Below are 25,387 nucleotides of genomic sequence, written 5' to 3' on the forward strand. Positions count from 1 at the left end.
CACCGAACATAAGCGTCTTGAGATTTGAAAATATACACAACAAGCACGAACTTTTCATGCTGTGGACTTAGATCGACACAACATCAATCTTTGAGGATTTCGTTATGGGTTCATATTGAAAAGGCGAGGGTACCCAAATATACCTCAAGCTAAAACTTTTCCTACCTATAAGTCCTTTCTCCGAAAGTGATTTTCTATGGACTGAGTAGAGACAATACAACTAATCGGTTCACACTTCGTGTGATCGTCTATGGATACGAGATCGAGACAATACAACAACAAAGTATGTTTACTTGATACAAAGGTTCGGACTTACCAAACACAATAGGATTGTTTATCAATTAAATAGGAATTAACATTTGTGTAATTTACTTTAATTACAATAAAATAATTATAATGCGGAATATAAAAGTAAATGACACAGCAAGATTTTCTTAACGAGGAAACCGCAAATGCAGAAAAAACCCGGGACCTAGTCCATAATTGAATACTCTCAGGATTAAGCCGCTACACAAAATTACACTAACTTAGTATAGTTGAGACCAAGTAACTAACCCTATAGTTCACCTAGTTCCTTCTGTATTCCCATGCCTCCAACTTATAAATAAGTCACGTAGTTGGAACAATTTCTTTGGTTCGTATTCCAAACAGTAAAGGAACAACAAATCTGTTTCGTATCAACTCTATTCAACCAAGTTATATGAGTCGGACAAAGGCTCTTCCGTTTATCTCAACAAAAACTCCTTCGTCAGGTCCTTAGATCTATCTTATATTCAATCACCCAAAGGTAATCGTTTAAGATTAATCCAACAACACCTTTAATCCGAAGAATCGTGTTGATGCCGATCTACTCAATTAATCAATCTAATCTACCACATGGATAAACCGATTATTAATTGGATCCTCTTTTACCGAAACAAGTATTGTGCAAACCAAAGATTATAAAACCTAAGTCAGATCTTCAATATCTTCTTAAATCTTCAATAAAAAACTGCACACAATCACTTGAATCTCTTGTGATCAATCACGCACAAAATGAAGTCTGTTTTAACAATGGATTATCACAAGATTGTCTTTAGAACTAACAACAGTCTAAAGATCCCTGTCGAAACTCTGAACTAATTTGAGTGAATCTTATATCAGAAGAGAAGATTCTCAAGAATAAACAAACTAGGTGCAATCAGATCTCAACCACCGTTAGTCAATCAAATCAATCGAAAACAAAATATAAACCGCAATTATCTTCCCACCAACGGTACACGCTAGAGCTTCTCAATCCCAAAGAAGACTTTAAACTTAGCGGCCGTAAGAGATTTCGCCTAATTAGGTTACTCTCTTCTCCGAATAGGCGGCTACATCAGTAACAACAACAAAAGAGTAAATCTGTTGTTACGAAGGATTAGTTTGCTAGAAAGGCAAACTTCGAGTATTTATAGACAAGGAAGTATGGACACCAAGGAATTTCCAAAATCGAAAATATCCTCAAGATATTCATTAAAGTACAGATTCGGTTTTCATAATTCCTGGAAATGCTCTGTCCAAAAATAATGATCGAAATCTCTCGGAAAATCTAATTAGTAAATGCACATTACTAATTCTGTAATTTCCCTAAAAAATGAAATTAATAACCTTAATTAAAAGATTCTTAACTTACTTATGTTTCGATCCTGGGATTCTCTTCCCTTAGCCGTTAAGGAATATCTTTGAACAATTAAAGAAATAAACATCCACAACATGTGTTCAAAGTTTGTCGACATCTTTACTTTGTAAGTTCTCTTTCACACTTACAACCTTGAAACCGATTTGCCACACTTCCAAACAAGTTTAGAATTGGTTCACCTGACTTTCAAGAACTATGTGATTGATCAAACCAACATTCAATCACAATCATGGGTTTGCGGTTCTACGAAAAAAAGTTTCGGTTCTACCTCCATGTGAGTACTGTGCATAGTCACACTAGCTTTCCAAAAATTCGGTTGACAAGGTAATAGGATCAGTTCCCCACATATATATGGTATCTAACTTATATGTGTTGCACATGTCCATAGGATCGGTTCCCCTTTGCCTAAAAACGTATTGCACATGTCCATAGGATCGGTTCCCCTTTCTGCTATAAACCTTGCTGCACCCCATACAAGGATCGGTTCCCTTTGATGTACTGCACCCCTTACAAGGATCGGTTCCCCTTTCCTTTTAATTGGTCAGACATACAAAATCCGATCATACCACATGTGATTACTTAAGATCGGTTTTACTAATAAAAGTTATACCAATACATAAGTCATGCCTTTGTGAATAGTTCTACCAAGAACACAACAAGTTATGAGCGGTTATACTCTATCACACGTATTGGTTGTTCATAAGATATGCAATGAATAACAAAACCAATAACACCTGGAAATTTCCTTTTCGGTCCAAAAACAAGTTTATGAACTTACTTCCTTAGAACACATGTAACATTTTTCCCTAGGATGAAATCCTCACCTCATACCCATACATAATCACAATAACATTTAAATGATTATGGCGATGTCTTATCAACAAAGTTTAATGGTTAAGCAATAAACCTCGTATTGTATTCCTTAATACTATGTCTATCTAGAGTTCAAATTGCTTCGCATTTATGTTTCCAATATGCACGACTTGAAAGATATGTTAAGGAATGAAATAGTTCAAGTCAAATATCACTAACCTCAAGTGGAAGGATGATTGTTGTCGTTGTAGCTCCTTGCTTCTTCACATTTTCAAGACTTCGCAATACTTGTAGTGTCTCATATCCTAATACTTTCAAGCTAATCTATACGAAGTTGACTCTAGTACATAATCAAGCGACTATTAACATGAGTTTTGATTCACTAAAATATGACAACCAAACTTGACATACCAACGCTTGGTGGGTTCAACCGAGCAATGCTCTAACAATCTCCTTCTTTGTCAATTTTAGTGAGAAAACTCTTAGATCATATGGATAAACAAATTACAAGAATTCATTACAATCCACTTGATTCCCGATTCAACAGCACAGTAAAACTGCTTACATTCAATCCTTGAAAATGCCGTTGTTGACATTATAATAACGAAGCTAATACTCCCCCTAAGGAAGACAGGTAGATATTCAATCCACACGTCTTTGTTATACCAATTTATATGACATGTTACTCCCCCTTAGTCTGTGCTTTCACTATTTCGTTAGATAAAACATTCAAGTACCAATGTTCTTTTCCCTAGCGATGCCAATCAATATAAAATCAATGTCAGCATCACTTGTTTACTCCATATATTTCTCCCTCTTTTCTCCCAAAAATGACAAAGAAACGAAAAAATTAAAGGACAACACGAAAAGAATCTTACAAATCTCAGAATAGACTTGCAAATCTGTAGAGTTAGGCACAAGGGTTCCACACATCACGTTCTGATAACCAATATCAAAACTGAAACTACAAGTAGTCTTATTTTGATATGTTACCAAGGAAACAATTGTCCGAAATTATTTTTCCAATTTAGTTTAGCAAACCAAAAACAACTAAGCACATTAGTCCCTTTGCTAAACCGATTGTTCAAAAACAACCGCTTAATTCAATAAGACCAAAATAAAGATAATCTCCATTTTTCTCATCAGGTACTAATTATCCATAAACTTAGACCTTTCAATTTTAAACAAGACAAGTACTAGGTTAGTTAACTAGCATTCCTTGTTTAGGCATTCGATTAGACTTGAATAACCGAAACCTCACTTTGATAAGACAAACTAAGATCAGAATTAACTTAGTTTCTTATCCGGAATCGAATTGGACTAAACAACTCATCCCGTACACAAATTATTTCGTTAAGCCATAAAAAATTCATACAAACCAAAATAAATCAACTTGCATAATTATTCACCTCAACCGGAAGAAATTGAAACAACATAGACATTAAAAGCACCGCAATTGCACCGTAATTTTGTAAGCCTAAACAACTGATACCATACAAAAGAAAGATAACAATAGTTTTTCTTAACCGGAACTAATTGAAACACACATCCACACACACATCATGGAATACATATCAATTGAACCGAGATTTTGTTAAGCAAAAGCAACAAATATATATAATATAAACTCAGGCTTTTCTTAAACATGAAAACAATTAACTAACAAGATTGTTATCTAAAATTTCGCATCCACTTCTGCAATATGATAGCATCTTCGTCCACGGAGAATTGATATCGAAATATCACCACGTTGTCATCCTTATGCATAAATAAAAGAATAACAACACACCTCAACCTTTACCAGAGAAAGGTTGAAAACCGGTTTTAACAATTGCAAGCAAAAGTTGAAAACCGTCGAAACTCATATGCTTTTATGCTAAACCAAAATCGATTCAACATATTGTGACTTTTTAACATATTGTTTCTACCAGAATCCCTCATGATCCTTTGATAAAGCCTACCTACTAGGGCTAGAACTTAATCCCGCTAAATCAAAAAGTCACCCAAACCATAAGGGTTCACAATATATGAGATCGAATATTAAGGTAGTAAAACCGAAATCAAACATCCCATAAACATAAATAGCAATAAGATAAAAACAATTAAGCACAGGCTATGTAAACCGAAAACTATGACAAGAAAAATTACTAATCAAATAATTTTATTCATAATAGTTTTATTCATAATAGACCAATACAATCAATGAAAGAAATCAAAATTTGATGTCTATTTTTCCTTGCAACCTAGTCCTTCATGTCAGAATTGAATGAAGGTGGATTACTACTTTTCAGCTTTTGAATTTCTTCAAGTAGAAAAGCTTGTTGCTTGACCAGAATCTCTTGCAGATGAGAAATTTTCGTGAAGGATTCTGCAAGAGCATGTAATTCTGTCTTTGATTGAACACAAAAATGTGTCAATTCCTCAATACACTGATCTTTCTTCAGAGTATTCTCTCTTTGGAAGAGTATAACCATCGACGACTAATAACCAAGTACTAAAGTCTCGTGATTGAAGAAAAGATCTCCTAACAGATTTCCACCATAAATAGTTTGTTCCATCAAATCTTGGAGGTACGTTAATTGAAGTCGATTCATGAGAACTCGAGTTCATTCTTATAGGTTGGATCGCACCAAACACAGATTGTTAGATCTTTTCGTGTTTGCCTGCTCTGATACCAATTGAAAAGGCGAGGGTACCCAAATATACCTCAAGCTAAAACTTTTCCTACCTATAAGTCCTTTCTCCGAAAGTGACTGTCTATGGACTGAGTCGAGACAATACAACTAATCGGTTCACACTTCGTGTGATTGTCTATGAATACGAGATCGAGACAATACAACAACGAAGGATGTTTACTTGATACAAATGTTCGGATTTAACCAAACACAATAGGATTGCTTATCAAGTAAATAGGAATATATGTTTGTGTAATTTACTTTAATTATAATAAAACAATTATAATGCGGAATATAAAAGTAAATGACACAGCAAGATTTTCTTAACGAGGAAACCGCAAATGCAGAAAAACCCCGGGACCTAGTCCAGAATTGAATACTCTCAGGATTAAGCCGCTACACATAATTACACTAACTTTGTATAGTTGAGACCAAGTAACTAACCCTATAGTTCACCTAGTTCCTTCTGTATTCCCATGCCTCCAACTTATAAATAAGTCACGTACTTGGAATAATTCATTTGGTTCGTATTCCAAACAGTAAAGGAACAACAAATCTGTTTGGTATCAACTCTATTCAACCAAGTGATATGAGTCGGACAAAGGATCTTCCGTTTATCTAAACATAAACTCCTTCGTCAGGTCCTTAGATCTATCTTATATTCAATCAACCAAAGGTAATCGTTTAAGATTAAACAACAACACCTTTAATCCGAAGAATCGTGTTGATGCCGATCTACTCAATTAATCAATCCAATCTACCACAACGATAAATCGATTATTAATTGGATCCTCTTTTACCGAAACAAGTATTGTGCACACCAAAGATTATAAAACCAAAGTCAGATCTTCAATATCTTCTTTGTCTTCAAATCTTCTTAAATCTTCAATAAAAACCTGCACACAATCACTTGAATCTCTTGTGATCAATCACGCACAGAATGGAGTCTGTCAATAATGAATTATCACAAGATCGTCTTTAGAATTAACAATAGTCTAAAGATACCTGTCGAAACTCTGTACTAGTTTGAGTGAATCTTATATCAGAAGAGAATATTCTCAAGAATAAACAAACTAGGTGCAATCAGATCTCAACCACCGTTAGTCAATCAAATCAATCGAAAACAAAAGATAAACCGCAACTATCTAGTTTCCCACAAATGGTTACGCTAGAGCTTCTCAATCCCAAAGAAGACTTTAAATTGAGCGGCAGTAAGAGATTTCGCCTAATTAGGTTACTCACCTCTCCGAATAGGCGGCTACAGTAGTAACAACAACAAAATAGTAAATTTGTTGTTACGAAGGATTAGTTTTCTAGAAAGGCAAACTTCAAGTATTTATAGACAAGGAAGTTTGGACACCAAGGAATTTCCAAAATCGAAAATATTCTCAATATATTCATTAAAGCACAGATTCGGTTTTCATAATTCCTGGAAATGCTCTGTCAAGAAATAACGATCGAAATCTCTCGGAAAATCTAATTAGTAAATGCACATTACTAATTCTGTAATTTCCCTACAAAATGAAATTAATAACCTTAATTAAAAGATTCTTAACTTAATTATGTTTTGATCCTGGGATTCTCTTCCCTTAGCCGTTAAGGAATATCTTTGAACAATTAAAGAAATAAACATCCACAACATGTGTTTAACGTTTGTCGACATCTTTACTTTGCAAGTTCTTTTTCACACTTACAACCTTGAATCCGATTTGCCACACTTCCAAACAAGTTTAGAATTGGTTCATTTGACTTTAAAGAACTATGTGATTGATCAAATCAACATTCAACCAAAATCATGGGTTTAAGGTTCTACCAAAACAAGTTTCGGTTCTACCTCCATGTGAGTACTGTGCATAGTCACACTAGCTTTCCAAAAATTCGATTGACTAGGTACTAGGATCGGTTCCCCATATATATATGGTATCTAACTTATATGTGTTGCACATGTCCATAGGATCGGTTCCCCTTTCTGCTATAAACTTTGTTGCACCCCATACAAGGATCGGTTCCCTTTGATGTACTGCACCCGTTACAAGGATCGGTTCCCCTTTCCTTTTAATTGGCCAGACATACAAAATCCGATCATACCACAGGTGATTACTTAAGATCGGTTTTACTAATAAAAGTTATACCAATACATAAGTCTGGCCTTTGTGAAAAGTTCTACCACGAACACAACAAGTTGTGAGTGGTTATACTCTATCACACATATTAGTTGTTCATAAGATATGCAATGAATAATAAAACCAATAACACCTGGAAATATCCTTTTCGGTCCACAAACAAGTTTATGAACTTACTTCCTTAGAACACATGTAAACATTGTTCCCTAGGATGAAATCCTCACCTCCTACCCATACATAATCACAATAGTATTCAAATGATTATGGCGATGTCTTATCTACAAAGCTTAATGGTTAAGTAATAAACCTCGTATTGTATTCCTTAATACTATGTCTATCTAGAGTTCAGATATGCTTCGCAGTTATGTTTTCAATATGCACGACTTGAAATATACTTTAGGGAATGAAACAGTTCAAGTCAAATATCACTAACCTCAAGTGGAAGGATGATTGTTGTCGTTGCAGCTCCTTGCTTCTTCACATTTTCAAGACTTCGCAATACTTGTAATGTCTCATATCCTAATACTTTCAAGCTAACCTATACGAAGTTGACTTTAGTACATAATCAAGCGACTCTTAACATGAGTTTTGATTCACTAAAAGACAACCAAACTTGATATACCAACGCTTGGTGGGTTCAACCGAGCAATGCTCTAACACATATGGTGATTTAAAATGTGCCCCTCTTCGATGTCGCCGCTCCAATCTCAAAAAATAATTTTTATTTAAACGTTAAAATTCCACCCTCATGATGTTGGAAATTGACTTTCGATCGTAACGAGCGAAAAATCACTAAATTCGGACGTACGATGAAGAAGTTATCGAACAAACAAAATTGCATGTGAAGTAAGTAGGGCTGAATAGACCGTTGCCGAAGAAGAGAACTGTTGACGGAGAAGAGTACTGTTGACGGAGAAAAGTACGTCGACAAGTTCATTAACGGACAGAATTTCCGTCGGGAAGGCACCTGCTGCTGCCGTTTCCGGAGAAGAGTACTGTTGACGGAGTAGACAGCCGAACACCACGGTATAAAGTGGGTGATCAAGATTTAACGCGGGTGACAGAAACTGTTCAGTGGGTATACAAAACGCATACAATGTGTGATGAGTAACCTTTACGTGGGTGAACAAAAACTCTAACGTGGGTGAACATCTTTACGTGGGTCAACAAACCCGCCGTAGGTGAACGAATTCGCTGTCGGACATTGCCGCCGGCTTTTCCATGACTTTTTTATTTTTTTGAAATTTTCCGCGACGCTTTATTACAACTGTGTTTTATCTTTGCCTCAGGATTTTTTGTGACAAATTTTATGAACTGTTGTCTTTTCCTTCAAAGCTTCTTGCAACGACTTTTTTCTTGAATTGTCAGCAACAGTTTTCTGTAACTGTTACTGTTTCTCGCGAACTTTTCTGCAACAGTATCCTGTTTTCTTCTTTTTCCTTGAACTTTTAGAATGGTTCTGGGGACTGTTGCCGTTTCTCATGGACTTTCCAGCAGCATTTGCTACACTTTTGTAGCATTTTTTGGAACTTTTTGAGATGCTTTTCTGGAGATCTTCTCTAGGGTTTTCAAGCGCTTAGAGATGTATGTGACTTGACAACCCTGCGATCATGACAATAGTGATTTTGACATACTACAAACTCGAACATGTGAACACTGCGTTATTTGAGAAGCATTTTTCTTTTCGAACTTTGGACTTGAACAATTTGCGGATCGAACTGGCAAAAATCTTGGTGATTCTTCCTCCATCTTTTGTCACGAACCGAAGGTCCTGATAATAGCTTCAACAACCCTTGTAGTGGTACGGTTTGGGTGGTTTCCGAAGGTAATAGTTTCAGCAAACCTCGAACCGCGAATATGGATTGCAGCAGTTAAGATCAACTAGACTGCAGTATCTGCGACTACATGGTGTGCAGCAGCTGCGATCAAACTGTACTGCAGTAGTTGCGATCAAACTGTACTGCAGTAATTTCGATCAACTGGACTGTAGCAGTGGATATTGACGACATTCAAACTGCTTTCTCACGAACACGATCTTGAAGCTTTCTGGACTATTTTTCTCAACGGGAAAACACGATTCCTTTTCTCATAGTCCTCTTAGTCGGCGCCAATGTTTGTAACTAGAAATATTTCCAGGCACTAGACACGATGATTTTGGAGATGATGTGGAAAACGGGGTTAAAAATATGAAACAAGCATAAAGGTGAGAGACGCGAATTTTACGTGGTTCGGCAAGTTTTGCCTACATCCACGGACGAATCCCCTTGAGGAGTGATGTTTTATTGATATCAGAATTACAATGGATTTTTTCTATCTCTTCTCCCTTTTGGGTTTGTAATTCCCTCTATTTATACAAATGTGAATTAGGGTCTTCCCCTAATTGCCTCCTGGTCATAAACTGTATTAAGTTTCCCTGCATGCCTCCTCGCCATGCCCTGCATGCCTCCTGGCCGTAAACTGCCCTGCATTAATTCTGCATGAAACTGCCCTCTTGTATTAATTCTGCATGAAACTGCCCTGCACGCCTATTGATTTTCCCTACATGCCTCCTGGCATTAATCTGCCATGCATGCCTCCTTGTATTGATTTGTCATGTTGGCATAACGGGATGGCAGTATGGATGGATGTTGTCTGGCAGCACAACTGACAACATGGATAGAGACTCGCTGGCAATGCGGCATTGGCCTCCGGCGTAGGCAGTCGACATTGGCCGCCGGCATTGGCGGCCGGTGTTGGGCTCCGTCATTGGCCGCCTTTCGAATTCCTAGAAACACGACTGGCAACTTGACTTCGACAGTTGACCGATGGTTGACTTTGACCATAGACCTGGCGTTGATTTCATGGAGCCCTGGACTTGCTGGTAGCTACTTTAGTGGGCAGGCTGGTGGCATCTGAATAGTGGCCCAAAACAATATTCTGACCAAATATGTGGTATTTTTACTCATGGTACAAAAACAAACATAGTCTAGAGTTTCACATAATTTATAATTTTACTCTCCCGAATTTTTCTTGGGAGATTATAGCGACTTAGCACTATATAAAGAGGAGTGTTATAATCATGTATGAGTAACATCTAGGGTAAACTTAGGATTAAATTTTATTTATTAAGTTGTCTCTTTGTCTAGCTAAATATTTAATTTTTTTATTTCTATTTCCATTTCCATTTCTATACATATTAATAGAAAAATTTCTATATTTTTTTTCTTCTTTATTTTGTTGTTGTTCTTCATCTTCATCTCTTTCCTATTTATTACAACTTGGCTAAATTGGGGCCCATGCCACTTAATTGGGGCATATAGCTACATAACAAAATAGGTTCAATAAGAAGTAAATGATGGAAACTCCTTATCCACTATTTTTGTTAATGCCCCATATGCGCTTGTTCAATTAGTGTTAATCCGAAAAATTAAAAAGTTTTTAATCAAGTTAATTCTTGGATTAACTATGAATCACCACTTGTAAATATTTTTTTTCTTTCAAAAGACTCGATCCAGAATCAATTTATGTTGGTGCATTTGTAAACCGATTCTGGGTTGGGTTTTCTGTAAGTTAGGATGTAAACCCAGAATCATAGTTTGATCAATACCCACATAAACCGATTCCTAAAATCGGGCTTTTGTAATGCACATGTAAACCGATTCTTAAAGTTACATAATTTTTTTTCATAACAATCAGATTACATATATATACATGTAATCCGATTCATAAAGTTACAGAACTTTTCTTCTTAGGAACCGGTTTTTATATATGTATCGTGTAAACCGATTCTAACAAAAAAAACACAGAAAAACAATTATCTCTTCCATACCAAAATCGGGCCATGTGGGCATTAACGTAGACCGATTCTGGTTCAATTTCCTCCGACCAGAATGCCATCCAGGACAATCGGTATTTGTGGGCATAAACAACAACCGTTTCTAAATGAAATCGGTTTACAAATGCATTGACGTAGACCGATTGTTATAAGCCCAAAAAACTTTGATTTAAAAAATTTGGATTGATCGAGTGATTACATGTTATTGAAACCTACTCTAGGGTATTGGGTTAATAGAAAAGTACTTGATTCGAACTAAAACGAAAAATTACCTATTTTAGTGAATTTGGTGATTATCAACAATGTTTTTGATTTTAAATTCTTAATTTTGATGGAAATGGAAGTGATTTTGATTTGATTTAGTTTTTTTTTCTTTTCTTTTGTTATTAGGATTAAATGAGGATAAATTGGTAGTATTAAAATTTCATAAAAGGTAAAATGATAGTTTCATCAAACTTAGACACCCCTTACCATTATGTATGGGGTGGATGAAAAAATCCATAGGCCCCGATTAAGTGGCATAGCCAATTTGGCCAGGTATTGCAAAAGGCATCGTGTCAGAACAATAATTATATTTGTATTCCTTCAAATAACGTATTCCGTGTTATCCACCAAAGACCATAATTAGTTGTACACAAGAGAGAATTTTGTACAATTACTAGTAAAATCTTGTCCATAATCCATTCATCAGTGCATAATTCTACAACAATAATTTTTTGTGTTTATACATTTTGTTTGTTTATCCTTGTAACATATAAAGCGAAGATTAACGTATATAAACAAAAAGTGAAGAAAACACAAGCACACTAGACACAGCTAACTTCGGTATTATATAATTGTTGGCTAGAAATCCAAATGCAATTCAGTGACAAACAGGGCACTGCGCTAGCCCGTTCTCATTGCATGTTCCACATCGTTCTTTTTTATCCCCAACAACGACTTTGCAGCTTCCTCCACATTCAAAACATGGCACAAACCTAGCTCCACCACACCCTTCACAAACTTGATATCCAAGTCCTTTCTCAATTCCAACCGAGTTCAACAACTCACTGAGTTTACTCGACTCGTTCAGTTCCACAATTTCATCCACTCCACCTATGTATCTTCCTTTTATAAACAATCTTGGCACACTTACTCCTTCACCTAATAACTCTCTGAATTCATTCAAGAATTCACCATGTAACGAAACATCACGTTCGTCGATCAAAATCCTATGACCTTCGATTATCGATCTTACACGATTACAATCCTCGAATGTTCGCCGTACACCATGTAACGTCGTCGTGTATAACACCACTGACTTAAAACCACCTGGTGGACAGTTCTCCGGGTATTCACCTAGTGGGTTTTTTCTAGCTTTTAAGCCAATCATCCATTCTAAATTTGGATTCTTTTCTCCTTTTTCCCTCTCTAATCTGTCTCTTAAAACAAACAAATTCTCCTTCACTGGCTTATAGTCTTTAGAATCGATGGGTTTTGCTGAAATTCTGAGTTGTGACTCGGTGGGTTTAGACTCGGATTTTTTAAACTGACTCGGTTTCTTAAACTCAGGGGAGTTGGATGTGTTCTTTGATTCAAGTTCTTCAAGGGTATGAAAAGAAGGGCTTTTTCTGGGAGGTGGCAGTAGTTTCTTAACTAGGCTATCTTGCACTTGCTGGTTTGCAGGTTTTGAGGGGTTTTGGTTGTGCAGAGAGGGTTTTAAGTCTTCTAAAACCTTGCTAACTTCAGACCATGACTGAGGACCATTAGCTTCGAGCTCGAATTTGTTGAGCTTTTCGAGGACAGGCACCGGTACATGCATGGTAATAGCCTTCACTTCTTCTTCTTCTTCTTCTTCTTCTTCTTCTTCTTCTTCTTCTTCTTCTTCTTCTTCTTCTTCTTCCTCTTCTTGTTGCTGGTTTTTTACTCCTGCTTTAAGCCATGGTTCTTCGATGTCGGTAATGTCAAAACGTGCAAAGCTTGTTGCTGCTGGTTGGTAAAGATCGCCCGCAACGGTCGCCTCAACACGTTTAGAAGAGGCACAACCCATACTTGTGTATCCTCGATATTCTTGGATGAGTGAAATGAGTTTAGTTCTAGCAGAGGTTTGTTCTGTGTAGTGAGTTTTATCCCATGAAAGGAATATAGATTTGGGTTTTAGCCTTAGAATGATGGATGGTGTAGGTTAAATACTAAAACGTGGTGGTTCTGTATAGGATCCTCATGTGGGTGGTATGTAGGATGGAGAATGGTTGGATATAAAGAGAACACTTAAGAAATCAATTAGTGGATGAGATCGCAGAGTGAACCATATTTTGTTGTTTCTAGCCAAATTGACAAATTAGAAGAAGGGTTCAATGAGTCATGGACATGCCTTATTCGGACCACAAAATATATGCACTGGCTAACAAAAGTCCAAGAACGCCAAAATATATGCACTGGCTATCAGAACATATCTAAACAGATGTAAACCAGATAATTTTCTCTTCTTTTCAAATTTCCATTGTCTAGCATATCTACAAAATCGTGACATAAAAAAGGCTGGAGGACGAGTCGGCAAAGGTCTTGAAGTGGTTGCTACAACAACAAACTTTCAAGAAAAAACACTTACTACGCTTGGTTAGTACGTACGTACGTACGTACCATCCTCCTGTCAGTGGCGATTACTTGTACTTACTAACATCGGGCGATAACCACATTCGAAATATTATGAATTTCTTAAAAGAACAAAGTATCAAGCCAGTCAACAAGTAGATCAGTAGTTGCATTTGCATAAGGATAACAGTGCTCACCCATAGGAGATGTTTGGCCATTTGGGGGTTGGTGAACATTCATCAAATATTTTCATGAATGGATAGAGCAATATCTGTTTCCTAGGGGAGATGTCTAGCTCGTATTTAGTTAGGTAGTCATTGTTATCTTTTAAACTTTGATGCGGAGAATTTAAAAGCTTCATAGGAGGGTTTCTAGCTCAGCAATTGTTAGTTGATCATTTTCTATGGAAATTGTTTGTTGGAATATTCGTGGCCTTAATAATCTAAACAGAAGGATATTGTTAAGAAAAAATATTCAGAATTGGAAGCCGTGCATTGTATTGTTACAGGAAACTAAAATACAATAATGTACAGATCTTCTGGTGTGGCAGTGTTGGAGTAAAAAATTTGTTAAGTGGCTTGATTCTCCATTTCAAGGAAGCTCAGGTGGTATTTTATGTCTTTGGTATTCAGATAAAATTGAGGTCATTCTTTAATTGGTCCTTACTCTATTACAATTCTTTGTAAAACCATCTCTAATTCATTTGAGTGGATGTTTTCTGGTGTCTATGCTCCATGTGCTTCTTACACTGACGAAGTCAAATTATTTTAGAGAGAATTGGAAGAAGTAAGATGTTTGTGGATTTATCCTTGGGTTATAGGGGGTGATTTCAATGATATCAGATTCTCTCATGAAAGATCTCTGGGAGGAGAAAATACTACTGGAATGAGAAAGTTCAACAATTTCATTTCAAGACATCAACTTATTGACCTTCCTCTGCTTGGTGCTACTTACACATGGACTAATAATCAAGTTCATACAATCAAGAGTAGAATTGATAGATTGTTGGTTTCTCCTTCTTGGGAATGTATGTACCCCCAAGTTATTCAAAAAGCACTTGCTAGACCTTGCTCTGATCATAATCCAAATGTCTTGTTTTGTGAAGGAGTGAAGCATGGACCTTCTTCATTCCGCTGTGAGTATTACTGGCTTACTCATCCTAATTTTATTTCCATTGTAAGAGATTTGTGGTCTTCAGTTTTTGTGTTTGGTAGTGCATGTTTCATTTTTTGTAAAAATCTAAGCATAAACTTAAAGAATTGAGCAAATTGGAATTCGGTGATGTGGATAGAAGGTTGCAGGAGCTGGAAGCTATTTTTGCTGACTAGGCTGCTGAGGAAGATGTTAACAATGGTCTAATTGAGGAGAAATGGAATGAAAGAATTCAAGATAGGCAGGAGTTGTGTAAACTCAAAATTTCAAGAGGAGTTATAAATGAATTCGAGTTCTTATGAATCGGTATCAGTTAACGTACCTCCAAGATTTGATGGAACAAACTATCTGTGGTGGAAGTATGTTATGAAATCTTTTCTTCAATCACGCGATTTTAATACTTGGCTATTAGTCGTTGATGGGTATAATCGTCCGAAAATAGAAGGATCAGAAACTGAGTCTAAGCGCTTGGCTGATTATACAAGTGAAGAAAAGATACTTGCAAAGTAGAGCTCAAATGGTTTGAATGCAATCATACATGATGTAAGTTGAGATCTACAACATCATGTTTCTACATGTCAAACTTCTGAAGAAGCTTGGAATAACCTCCAGATCGTATTTGAAGGTAACACATCAGAAAAAGGAAGCTAGACTTCAAACTCTCACCTCTAATTGGGAAAACCTTCGAATGGATGACAGTGATACTTTTGAAGAGTTTCATATTAAATTCTCTGAGATAGTTAATGCATCTTTATCTCTTGGAAAGACTATTTCTGAAAAGGATATACTATGCAAATTTCTCAGGTCGTTGCCATCCAGATACGAGTCTAAGAAACATTCAATCATCGAAGCTAATGATCTTTCTTCCTTATTAAGAAGTTCTCTTGTAGGAAAACTAAATATATTTTATCAGGAGTGCTTTTCAAAAAGGGAAGACAAAAACTTGGCTTACAAAGCCATTAAAAATTCGCCGACTCAGAGTCCGGAAAACTCCAAAGACCATGAAGCTTTAGATAATGAAGATGAGGCTGAATTAAATCATCATTTGTTTCTTATTACTCAACTATTCAAGAAATTGTTGAGACATCGAAAGAGAAATCTCCATGTATCAAGAAGAAATCATATTTCTACCCTAAAAAATGACGATGATATTATTCCTCAATGCTATAAATGTCAAGGCTTTGGTCATATTTCTCCAGACTGTCCTACTAAGGATATTCGATGGAAGAGAATTAATGCATACATCGCTACTCTTGATTATTCCCCTGACGAGGACGATCAAGACTGTATGAAAAACCATATTGCAACCATTGCAAAAGTCTACCATTCAAAAATACTTTCAACTAGATACTCAAGAAGAGTTCACTTCTAAAAAATTTCAACAAGAGATTCTTTGTCAGGATAAAAGAATTCAGTCTCTTGAATCTGAAATCAAAGTAATAAAATCATTGCTTGATCAAATTAGACTAAGTTATCTGAATAATAAAGAAAAACTTAACAAGCGTCTTGTGAAAAACGAAATCTCTCTATGTTATGAGAAAGAACAAGTATGTAAACTCATCAATGACATCAATTGTTGTCATGACGAAATCAAAAAGTTAAAAGTAGAGAATTCAAAATTGAGTAATACACTTATCTGTTCTTGTAAATCAACTCTTGATGTGAATATATAAAAAAATTGATAACAAAAAAAGCTTGAATAAACCTATCAAACATAAGGGTTGTAATTGGAATACATCTGGACCTTGTTTCCGATGCAGACAATGGGTCACTATAAAAAACGATGCCTTACTATCTCACAGAGAGACAAACTTTTTCGATCTAAAAAGGCAAGATCTAAGCCCAAATAGAAAATTACCTTAGAGAATCAGCTTGGGAAATTGAATGACGTGACTTTTAAATACCAAGATCTTATCTCAGATTTGAGAAAACAACTTAACAGTTCAAAAGTAAAAGACTCTCAAATCTGTAAGAATGTTGAAATTTCTAATGGAAGAAAATTCAACAACCGAAAATTGATAACCTAACTTGGTTATCATAAACATAAATCCTTATTATTTATCTTCAAAACTAAACAGTAAGGACATGTATGTAAATATTTTAATAAAAATATTTCTAAATAAATTTCCGGTTAATGTAAATAAATGAAATAACATTATCGAAGTTTGTGAGAAAAACTTCTCTTATTTATAGGAGAATGAGATTTACATTTCATTTTATAGAGATATGACAGAATGTCTACCTCTAGCTGCAACTCTCACAAAATTGAAAAAGTATGGACTATATTTTTTCCTAACAAGAAACTTCGTCTTGAATCTTCGGATGGTGATTCATACTCTACTCTAGAACTTAATCAAGATGTTCCTAATGGAGAGATTTCTTCCCTTAATGATAATCTTCTCAAGAATCTTTCACTAAAATTAGATCTAATTTTATATTAAGTAAGGAACCTGGAAAATGATTTGCGAAAGGAAGTAAAGGAAGTCAATAACAATCTTATGAGTCTTGAATCAAGATTAGGGATCATTAAAGATGATTGGAATCCTATGAGATCTCCTGATCTGACTCCAAAGCAAACCGAGAAACTCTAAGATAGTTGAAGATTCTTATTTAGAGGAAAATAAACATCAATGTTTTGATTTACTTAAATTATTGGATAAGGTTTATTTTGAATAAAATTATTATTTTATAATTTTTCTTGTGATAGTTACCGATTACATAGCCTGTGAATAAATATCTATATTTTTTCTATGTGTATTCGGTTTATGGGATGTCTGATTTCGGTTTTCATTAACCTTAATATTCGATCTCATATGATGTAACCCTTATGGTTTGTGTGGCTTTTTGATTTAACGGTATTAAGTTCTAGCCCATGTTGGTAGGTTTTGGCAAAGGATCATAAGGTGTTCCGATTAAAACTCATATGTGAAAAGTCACAATATGTTGAATCAATTTGTGTCTACATGAGTTGTGTTTAGCATAACATATGTGTTTTTGGTTTTCAACTTTAACTATTGGCACACATTAGTTAAAAACGATTCAACATTTCTCTGGTAAATGTTGCTTTTGTTGTTGTTCTTTTGTTCTTGCGAGAGTATGACAACACACTGGGGAAGAACTCTTATTTGAACTTGCGCTTAATGATATATCTTTATGGGGAGAAGAGGCTTCGGGAATTGAGGTAACGAATTTGTTAGTTAACCATTCCTGTTTAAGAAAATCCTGTTTATATTGCATATATTTTGTTTTTACTTAACAAAATTTCGGTACAATTGATATGTTCCATTATATTGTGCATGGATGTGTGTGTGATTCAATTGTTTCCGGTTAAGAAAAGTTGTGTCAATTTATTTGGATTATTGTTTGGCATCTTCTTTATTGTTGGGTATCAAAAGTTTTTGCTTAACGAAATTCGATGCAATTGCGGTGCTATAATGTTTATGTTTGTTTCAATTGCTTCCGGTTAAGAAAATAATTATGCAAGTCATTTATTTTGGTTTGTATGTATTGTTTATGGATTAAGAAAATTCGGGATCATTTGTTTAGTCCAATTGATTCCGGATAAGATAAACTAAGTTAATTTTGATCTTAGTTAGACTTATCAAGTTGGAGGATTCGGTTATTCAAGTCTAATTGAATGCCTTGACAAGAAAAACTAGTTAACTAACCTAGTGTTTGTCTTGTCTAAAGAGAAAGGTCTAAGTTATTGTCTAAATAATTAGATCTTGATGAGAGAAATAAAGTAAATTCTGATCTTTATTTTGGTCTTATCGAAACAAGCGATTGTACATACGCAATCAGTTTAACAAGGGAATTAAGTTTCTTAGTCGATTCGCTAAACTATTAGGGAAAATTGCTTTAGGCAATTGTTTCCTTGATAACATATTAAAACTAAATTACTTGTAGTTTCGGTTTTAATATTGGTTATGTAAAGTGGTATGTGAAACCTTCGTGTTTAACTCTTATATGTTGTTTACAAGTCTTTTCGATTTGTAAGATCCTTTCGGTTTGACCTTTATTTTCCGGAACCTTTGTCATTTTGTGACAAAAAGGGGGAGAAATATATGGAGTAAAGAAGTGATTTTTAATCACTAAGGAAAGGACACTTGTGCTTAAATGTTACATCTAAGGAAAGAGTAAAGCATTGACTAGGGGGGACATATTATATTGCTGTTGTAGTAATTCTGACTACAAAATGGGGAATAACAAAGATGTTCGGATTGAATATTTACCTATCTTACCTTTAGGGGGAGTAAAATATTTTGTCATTCAAATGTCAACATCGGCATTTATTGATTGAATATATGCAGGTTATTATTTTGTTGAAACATGAATTCAAGAGTATGTAAAATGATGAATTCTTTTGTAATCTATTTATCCATATGTAATAAGAGTTTTGTCACTAAAATTGACAAAGAGGGAGATTGTTAGAGCATAGCTCGGTTGAACTCACAAAGCGTTGATATGTCAAGTTTGGTTGTCATATTTCAGTATCAACTCATCTAGAGTCGCTTGATTAAATACTAGAGTCAGCTTCGTTTAGATTAGACTAGAAAGTGAAAAAACGGGGGTCTAACAACCACACCCGATATTTCGTTTGGAAATCTGAATGGACTAACTACAATATACTTTCAAGAGAATTAATTTGACTGTCAGACTTAATCAAAGAAAAGTATATCCAAGAGTTATATCTCTCTCTCAACACAATCAGAGTTAAACAAAAACAAGTCTGTAAACTTGATTATAGTGTGTGAGTTCTTGGACGGTATCAAACCAATATCTTTTGTTTTTATCACAACCTATTTAAGACCCACCATGTATAAACCTCTTTAAGCAACAATCACTAAAGGAATATTTCAACACGGTGTCCACTTAAAACAGGGTTAGTCCAGACTGGTCTAACAATGTGAAAAAGAAAAAGTCAAGTGTCCAAGATCAGTCAGGTCTTATCCAACAAACAAGGTTGGATTCAACAACTATAATTGATTAACGTACAACCTATATTATTTCAATTATATAAAGAAAATATACTGCGGAAAATAAATAACACATACACCAGAATTTTGTAAACGAGGAAACCGCAAATTCAGAAAAACCCCGGGACCTAGTCCAGAATAAACACACACTGATTATAAGCTGTTACACCAATTTCCTACCGCCTATTCGGACTAGATGTAATACCTGCTTCAGCTGTATTCAAGCACTTGTAAAACTCCTAGCAGAACACCGATTCTCTTTAGGAATTCTTCTCCTATAACTTCTAGCAGAACACAAATTATCTTTAGAAGTTATTCCCGAAAATATTCTGGCAGAACAAAGTTCACTTCAGAAGATACAACAACACGGTTATACTTTTCGATCTTTTGTTTTCACAAAACACCGAATCGATTTCTCTTTAGATGTAAATCAAGGTTTTGGAAATCTTGTGTTTGTTTTGAGAAAAACATTTACTAGATAAAAGTAATATAAAAAAAACTTGCATGTTAGGTTTTATTATCAAGGCTGAATTGGGGGCCCTGGAAAAATAATTGGGGACCCTTAGCTACAGGACAAAAAAAAGGTCATGAAATAGTAATTGGGAGTTATCCCTTATCCCCAATTTTTTTAAATGGCTAAACTACCCCAAATAATTAGTGGTAATTAAGTTAATTAATTGTTAATTAGTTTAGTTAGATTAAAATCAGATTTAGGGATAAAATTTTGATAAAAGAAAAATTGTGTTTTTGTGTTGTGGAGAGGAAGAAGTTGAGTTTTGGGGGATTCCAGTAGAGGAATCATATTGCTCAAAATGAAGGAACCAATCCTCAAAATGAAGAACCCGAAGCTCAAAACAATCAGGTAAACTTCCTATACTCTTCAAATTGTATGAATGATGCCCCAAGTGGTCGATTCATGTACACTATGCAACTACTCATAGTGAGGATCGTTAAGTCGAGAGGGTAATAAACAAACAACTTTAAGGAGTCGTCAATTACTTGACACAACCTTTGACGACTCAAACCTGCAAATTTTGCAGGTTATGAAAAATCGTCAACCAAGTGTGATATAATTGACGACTCCAGCTAGTTAGGTCATATAGAGTCGTTAACTTAATATGTTTAGAACCCAACGACTCTAAAACTTTTTACTCTCTGAAGATGTTACTCTTAGGGTCGTTAATTAGGCATTCCTATATACTGACGACCTTAGCGAGCCGTTTCATAGATCAAGGGTCGGCATGCAAAATTTATAAAATCAAACGACCCTTCAACATCGTTAACGACTTCAAAAATTTGACATGACGACCCTTCAACATAGTTAACGACTACAACCATTTGACATGACGACCCTTCTTATTTTTTGAACAGGGAACAAATTTTGTATCATATAGAGTCGTTAGTTTCATAAAGGAGTTGTCAAACAAAGAATCGTTAGTGCTTTAGAAATATATTGACGACCCTGTCACTATTTGGGATAGAGAGGTGGTTCTGCATAAGACAGAGTCGTTCTTATTTAAAAAGGGTCGTCGAGAAGAATCGTTAACGATTTATAAGTCCCTAGACGACACTATTCTAGGGAAGAAAACCAGGTTTAGGGTCGTTATCTACTACACCCTAATGGTTAACGATTTTTCATCAATTCAACATGCATATAAAAAATCGTTAAGCAATAAAAAATCGTGGTTAACAACCCTGGAACTGTAACTGCAATTTTGCAGTTGAAAACCTAATTTTTCAATCAACAAATCAAATTAAAACGCAAACCCAACTTAGATTAAGGGGTTTTAGTTCACTTACGACGATGAATGAGTGAGAATTTTTTTTCTCAGAAGTCGTTAATGAAATGGGAAACAGTGAGACGGAGAGAGCGGCGGAGAAGAAGAATGGGAGGAGAAGAAGTTATTAGAGAAGGGTAAAATAGTTATTTCACCATCATTTTGGAAGCCCCATATATATTTTGGTGTGGGTATAAAATGTGTCCTGGCCCCCAATTAGTTTCCATGGCCCCCAATTCAGTGTTGTTTATTATACTCTTCAAGAAAGGAAGAGAAACCTAATTATTCTACAACAAGAACAACTATAATAAATCTAGAGATATCTTGTTTAAAACTTCTTAAGGATTTTTACGAGATACCTTAATCGAAGTTTTCTTTCTAGTTCCAATTTTGACTAACAAGTATGGTATACAATCGAGAACTAAAATCTATCAAAACCTAGGGTTTATGATCAACAACTCTTGAATGGTCTTATATCAGAAGAGAAGAACTTAGAATATACAAGAGGTGAAAACCTAGATTACAAGTTGTAAAAACAATCACGAAGATTATCATCAACTTGGCTTTGTGATCCCCAACACAAAGATTTTTATCTCACTCTTGTTCACAAAGAATAAAAGACATGGAAAATAACCTGTGAAGCTTACGCCAATTTTCCAAAGGGATAAAAAGGTTTAGCATTCACGAACTCTTTATTTATAGTGAATAAGTTAGATTGAAAGCTAAGGTAGGGTTTAGGCTATTTTCCTTTTTCAAGACCCTCCTAATTACGGGGGTCTTTCCTAAGTTATAAATATATTGCATAAATAATTAAATATATAATTATTAGCATATATTGTATTTATGTGAATAAATCACATTTTGACTTAGGCATGAATTAAAAGTTACCACAAACACTTTAATATGGTAATTAAATATGTTTGGATTAATAGCCATCTTAACTAGATAAAGAAACATCAAAAACTTGACTAAAAAAGGCTTCTAGTCACGTAATTGGGCTCAAGTCCGTGAACCATTACAAACAGTTTGTGGATTGTTTCCTACTAACGAACTGTAACAATTACAGCAGCACTTATAATTGTTACTTTAATAAATCACTCATAACTTCATTGTTGTAACTCAGAATTGAGTGATTCTTGGCTCGTTCAATTCGTAATCTCATTCACTATAATATGAGAACCTTTGTAAGGATAAAGGTTATTGTCACAAAAGTCATGACTCAAATAACCTCGAGTATATATACATAAATGTACATTTACCGTCATAGGAATTTTTCCATAGAGTGAGCGTTTGTTTGGATAGATTAGAAAGGTAGAATTGAACAAGAATCCAAATGAAATAAATTACCACATACCTTTGTTGATGAAGTCCTTTTTGATGTTTTCTTGTAGTCTTTAAACTTCATCCTTTAAGGATAGCTTCGATTCTACTTCTTAGACTTAATCTAGTCCGAAACTATCTTTAGTATACTAAATCAAGAATGCATTTCGGAAACTAAAATTGACAACTAACTTGACATACCAACGCTAGTGGGTTCAACAGAGAAATGCTCTAACAGAAAGTCTAGGAATGTTGAGACATATAAGTATTACTCCGAAGACCTGAAGAATGTGAAGAAGTTGCGAACTTCAATGACGACATCATCCTTCCACTTGAGGTTAGTAATATTGACTTGAACTGTTTCATTCCTAACGTATCTTTCAAGTCATGCTATATGCAAAACATAACTGCGATGCTGTATATACTATGCATATTATATAATACTCTAGAGAGATCATAATAGTATTATCATAGTATTAGGGAATTAGATTACGAAGTATAACTCTTATCTTTTGAACTTCCTAGATATGACATTGAAATAATCTTGTATATATTGTTATGATTATATGAATGGGTTATGGTGAAGATTTCATCCTCGGAAACAACGTTTTACATTTGTTTAAAGGAAGTACATTCATGAACTTGTTTTATGAATCGAAAGGGAAATCATGAGGCTTATTGGTCCAGCTATTCATTGCAAATCTTTGGATGACCAATATGTGTGAGATGGTAGAACCGATATTAACTTATGTTATTATCTTGGTATAACTAATCACAATGCCTGACTTATGATTTGGTATGACTAGTTTTTATTAATTGGTGTAACCGATCCTAAGTAATCACCATGTGATGGTATAATCGATCTTTGTAATTGGTGTGACCGATCCTAGTAATTGGTATGACCTATCATGAGTTTGTGTAATCGATCCTTGTAATTGGTGTAGCCGGTCTTAGTAACTGGTGTGATCGATCACAAGTAATACCATGTGTAGATGGAACCGATCCTTGTAACTTGTGTAACCGATCCTAATGACTGGTATGACCGATCACAAGTATTTCCACAATTTGGTATAACATATCCTAGAGATTGGTAGAACTGACTGAACCCATGTATGTGATTTGATATTTAATCAATCACATAGTAGTCTTGGAAAACTAGTGAACCAATTCTAAACTTGTTTGGAAGTGTGGTATAACCGATTCCAAGAATGCAAATTCATGTAAATATGAAATAAGGATTTTCAGTGAAAAGATGTCAACATACTTTGAACACGAACAATAACTTTTATCATTTATTGTTCAAATATATTCCTTAGTAATCAAGGTGATCCTTTGCCGCAATAAATTAAGAATATTTTAATTAAGGTTTTTGGTTTTATATGTTTTAGTTACCGACAATTAATGCGTATCTCTAGAGAATAAAAATTAGTAATGTGCATTTACTAATTGGAGATTTTCTATTGAGATGTTTTGGAAATATTGGACAAGCATTTATATGAATTACGAAAACCGAATTTTGCCATTCATTGCATATCTTGAGAATACTTTCAGTTTCAGAAATTCCTTGGTCTTCAAACATCCTTGGTCCATAAATACCTAAGTTTGCATTTCTATCAAAGTATCATAAGATCCAAACAAACTTCATTATTTGTTGTTTCTGGTGAATCCGTCTATTCAGAGAGGAAAGTATCTTAATTAGGTGAAATCTCATACGACCGCTCGTTTAAAGACTTTTGTGGGATCAAGAAGCTCTACGAGTACCGTCGGTAGGAATTAGATAATTGTAGTGTTATTAGTTTTCTATTGATTTAATTGACTAACAGTTGTTGAAATTTTGATTGCACCTAGTTCGTTTATTCTTGAGAATCTTTTCTTCTGATATAAGATTCACTCAAACTAGATCAGAGTATCGACAAGATCTTTAGAACTGTTGTTAGATCTAAAGAATCTTGTGATAATCCATTGTTGACAGACTCCGTTCTGTGCGTGATTGATCACAAGAGATTCAAGTGGTGTTGTGCAGGTTATCGAAGATTAAAGAAGATTTCAAGATGAAAAAGATTTCTTATTGGTTTTCGTATCTTGGAAATTGTGTGCACAAACCTTGATCGCTGGGATCCAACTAGAATCAGATTTATTCGATTGATTAGTTGAGTAAGATCGGCATTATCAATATATCTCTTTGAGATCTACTTTGATTGAGTGCGAATCTATACTTGACTATTTCGGTAGTTAAAGTTAGATTGACCTAACCAGACAAAGGAGTTTATTAGATTAAACGGAAGAGCCTTTGTCAACGACTCATCTATATCTTGTAGCAAAGATTGATTAGGGTGGTTACCAAACAAAATCTTCCTTTGTTGTTTGGAATACGATCCAGAGGACTTACTATTCATATGCGTAACTCTAGAATTCGAAGACGCATGGATACTGAGAGAACTAAGTAGCTAGGAGTAGGCTGCTTGGTTTTAACTACACGAAGTTGGTATTAGACTTTGTATA

At 34.9% G+C, this 25,387-nt stretch overlaps 1 protein-coding gene across 1 annotated transcript; it reads right to left on the reverse strand.

Moving 5' to 3' along the window:
* Positions 1–11,738: 11,738 nt before the first annotated feature.
* LOC113362749 (chromatin-remodeling ATPase INO80-like) lies at positions 11,739–13,242 on the reverse strand. The gene has a single exon (XM_026605242.1). It carries the CDS (start codon positions 13,112–13,114, stop codon positions 11,948–11,950), a length of 1,167 nt encoding a protein of 388 aa, XP_026461027.1. The 5' UTR covers positions 13,115–13,242; the 3' UTR covers positions 11,739–11,947.
* Positions 13,243–25,387: the final 12,145 nt, after the last annotated feature.

Source organism: Papaver somniferum, chromosome 4 (assembly GCF_003573695.1).
Source record: "Papaver somniferum cultivar HN1 chromosome 4, ASM357369v1, whole genome shotgun sequence".
Lineage (NCBI taxonomy): Eukaryota > Viridiplantae > Streptophyta > Magnoliopsida > Ranunculales > Papaveraceae > Papaver > Papaver somniferum.

Coding starts and splice junctions, on each gene's coding strand:
- LOC113362749 (XM_026605242.1), bottom strand. CDS start 13,114: ATGGGTTGTGCCTCTTCTAAACGTGTTGAGGCGACCGTTGCGGGCGAT.